This window comes from Bison bison, unplaced genomic scaffold (assembly GCF_000754665.1).
Source record: "Bison bison bison isolate TAMUID 2011002044 unplaced genomic scaffold, Bison_UMD1.0 scf7180017864085, whole genome shotgun sequence".
Taxonomy (NCBI): Eukaryota; Metazoa; Chordata; class Mammalia; order Artiodactyla; family Bovidae; genus Bison; species Bison bison.
This window is the reverse complement of record NW_011494657.1, coordinates 117,121-120,901: the sequence shown is the minus strand read 5'-3', so window position 1 is coordinate 120,901 and position 3,781 is coordinate 117,121. Positions and strand designations below refer to the sequence as shown.

The window sequence follows — 3,781 nt, the reverse complement described above, 5'->3', positions numbered from 1 at the left end:
TCAGCAGCGCCCAGAGCAGGCCCAGGGCCCGGGGCCTGTCCATGGCTCCCCTCTGGCCCGGGCTCCAGGGGGCTGTGGTCGTGGGGACAGCACTTGTATTTCCGGTGTCATCGCAGGAAGTTTTACGTATGAGGATGAGCGGTCCTGGGAGCAGCTGCTGGGTACTCTCAGCAAATCTGCCCCACTTCCTTCTCTGAATCTGGGGTCGAGAAACAACGCCCCCCAAGAAATTTAAAGTGATAGTGACAAGGTTTTCCCTGTTCCCACGCTGCGCTCCAGTGTGAGCGGGACGGTGGCTCAGGTTCCCAGCCCTGCCCTGCCTGTGCGTACCAGCCCTGGGGTGGGGGGCGGCTCTGAGGGGAGATATGCTGCAGGGGGACCTGAGACGATGTCCTTCCCTGGAGAGGGACAGACCCCCTGGTTTGTCTTTAGGAAGAAGGCTGAGACACACACAACCCCCCCAACCTCCCTGAAGGGAATGTGGCAGAACCTGGGGAGAGGAAGCGGAGCCTGCCAGGCACAGCTGGGCTGTGACCTGCCTGCAGAGCTCTGCTCCATCTGCACCTTCCTCCCCACAGCTGAGGGCAACTGGCTTCCAGCTGCTAAGGCCAAAGGCACAGTCATCTAAACTCTTCACTCATCTCAGCCCGTCAGGAAATTCTGAAGGCTTCCCATCCTGACCACCTGGCCTCTCTTTAACCACCCTCACCCCCACCTCTCGGGCTCAAGCTGTCTCTCTCCCTAAGAATCGCTCTAAATCGCTTTCCTGTGTACCTTCGTTTACAGACCACACACTGACCAGAGTGCTGCTGTCAGCAGTGACAAGTGCTCAGGATGCTTTGCGTCCTGTCTTGTCTTCCGCTGAACTTGCATCTGGGCTGAGAGTGGCTTGTTGAGCTTAGGGGATAGAGCAACGGGTCTGTGTGGAGGACTCCTGTCCGGGGTGTGGTGAGAACTCAGAGGGCAGTGCTGCCGAGGCCTGCCCTGGCCACATGCCCCTGATTCAGCATCTCTTCAGACTCCGTGGTGCCAGCCATCAGCCTGTCAGTCTCAAGTGAACCATCCACACCCAAGAGCCAGAATAAGCAGGGCCTCCGGGCCAGTCACTTCACGGCGCCCAGCCCAGGTGGCGTGCATTCTCTTACTCCTCGACCTTCTCTCAGGCTGGGTGCTGGTCTCCAAACCTGACTCAGACCTGCTCTCACCCGCCTTCTCCCCTCCTGTTCCCCTGAGGTGAGGGAGACCTGTGCAGAGCTCGGCCACTCCACGGAGGCCCAGCCCAGCGCGGGTGCCGAGCGCCAGGGCGCACGGGGCCACCGATTTCAGCCTCTCTAGCTGGGAGGACCCTTTTCTTCTCCCTGCTTTGCGAGGCCCAGGTCAGACCCCACCCACTCTAGGAAGCTGTCTCTCCAGAGTGCTTTTCCTTCATGGATAACCTCGCGCCCAGATGGCGGGCCCTGGTGGTGGCTCTTTTATTAACCTCCACACGGTCCAAGTACGTAGAGGAGCTCAGCACTGGGTGACCGGTGAATGAAAAGCCACGGCACAAAGTTAACTATTCGGCATTTTGGGTTTTTTTCAGTCTTGTAAGTCACGTCGTCCCCAGTAAGTTCTCATCGTATGAGATTCAGACGCCAGTGTGGTGTTTGTTGTTGTGTTGGAAGAGCAGAAAACATTACTGTTCTCAGCCGCCCGCTCCCTTTCCCTCTGCATTTTAATCTTCAGTAAGGTTAAGAATGTCCATCTTCTATTGATTCTGGATTTTGTGTGTTGCTTAGGAGGGCCAAAGTATAACTTCATAGCTTTGTTTTTATGCTTAACTCTTATGAGGCTTTACGTTTGATCCATGAAGAATTTTGATTTGGAGCTGGTGTTATTTTACAATTTAGGATGCCAGCCAATGTCTCCAAACCCCCGTTGAATAGTCACTTGCCATCTTTTGAAATTATTATTGGTAGTTGAGTTATAACATTAGTTTCAGGTATACAGCATAGTGATTTACATTTTTTAGAGATTTTACTCCAGAGGGATGGTACGGGGAGGGAGGAGGGTTCAGGATGGGGAACACGTGTATACCTGTGGCGGATTCATGTTGATATATGGCAAAACGATACAATATTGTAAAGTTAAAAAAATAAAATAGTAAAAAAAATAATATTGTAAGCTAAAAAAATAAATAAAGTTACAAAACATTGGCTGTATTCCCTGTGCTGTACAAACCTTGGAGCCTTATTTTTTTAAATTGAGGTATAGTTTATGTACAATATTATATGTTCCAGGTGACAACATAGTGATTCACAATTTTAAAAGGTTCTATTCCATTTATAAACTATTGGCTATATTCCCTGTATTACATACTAATATCATTCTGGCTTATTTAATTCATAGTAGTTTGTACCCCTTAATCACCCGCCCCTATCTTGCCCCTCTACCATCCCTCTCCCCACTGGTCACCACTAATTTTTTCTCCATGAGTGCTTTTTTGGTATATTCAGTTGTCTGTTGTATTTTTAAAATTCCATTTATAAGTGATGTACAGTGTTTGACTTTCTCTGACTCTTATTTCACTAAGCATCAATACCCTCCAGATTCATCTATTGTGTTGCTGTCAACTTCCCCCTTTATGTCGGTTAATATTCAGTTCAGTTCAGTTCAGTCGCTCAGTCGTGTCTGACTCTTTGCGACCCCATGAATCGCAGCACGCCAGGCCTCCCTGTCCATCACCAACTCCCGGAGTTCACTCAGACTCACGTCCATCGAGTCAGTGATGCCATCCAGCCATCTCATCCTCTGTCGTCCCCTTCTCCTCCTGCCCCCAATCTCTCCCACCATCAGAGTCTTTTCCAATGAGTCAACTCTTCACATGAGGTAGCCAAAGTACTGGAGTTTCAGCTTTAGCATCATTCCTTCCAAAGAAATCCCAGGGTTGATCTCCTTCAGAATGGACTGGTTGGATCTCCTTGCAGTCCAAGAGTCTTCTCCAACACCACAGTTCAAAAGCATCAATACTTCGGCGCTCAGCCTTCTTCACAGTCCAACTCTCACATCCATACATGACCACTGGCAAAACCATAGCCTTGACTAGACGGACCTTAGTTGGCAAAGTAATGTCTCTGCTTTTGAATATGCTATCTAGGTTGGTCATAACTTTTCTTCCAAGGAGTAAGCGTCTTTTAATTTCATGGCTGCACTCACCATCTGCAGTGATTTTGGAGCCCAAAAAAATAAAGTCTGACACTGTTTCCACTGTTTCCCCATCTATTTGCCATAAAGTGATGGGACCAAATGCCATGATCTTTGTTTTCTGAATGTTGAGCTTTAAGCCCTTTTTCACTCTCCTCTTTCATCAAGAGGCTTAGTTTATGTATTGAGGTGTTCTATGTTGGGTGCATATATATCTTTAATTATTGTTCTTGGAGTGATCCCTTGATCGTTACATAATGTCCTCCTTTGTCTCCTATTCTGTCTTTGTTGTAAAGTTGGTTTTGTCTGATATTAAGTATTGGTGCCTCAGCTTTCTTTTGATTTCCATTTGCATGGATACCTTTTTCCATCCCCTCTCTTGGTCTCTGTCTCTTCAGATTAGAAGTGAGTCTCTTGTAGGCAGCACATATATGAGTCTTGTATCCATTTAGCCACTCTATGTCTTTTGATTCAAACATTTAGTCTATTGACATTAAAGTAATTACTGATAGGTATGCACTTATTGCTGTTTTATTAACACATTACTGACTGGGGAATTTCTGCAGAAACTAACACCCATGGTGTTAATGTTGACTGG

General features: G+C 47.8%; 1 protein-coding gene across 1 annotated transcript in view; it reads right to left on the bottom strand.

The window, feature by feature from the left end:
* The window catches only part of PVRIG (poliovirus receptor related immunoglobulin domain containing), a 5,049-nt gene extending 3,763 nt beyond the window's left edge, over positions 1-1,286 (bottom strand). The window contains exon 1 of the mRNA XM_010837923.1: positions 1-1,286. Within this exon, the coding sequence (XP_010836225.1) occupies positions 1-43 (43 nt within the window). The 5' untranslated portion in view covers positions 44-1,286.
* Between the last annotated feature and the right edge of the window lie 2,495 nt (positions 1,287-3,781).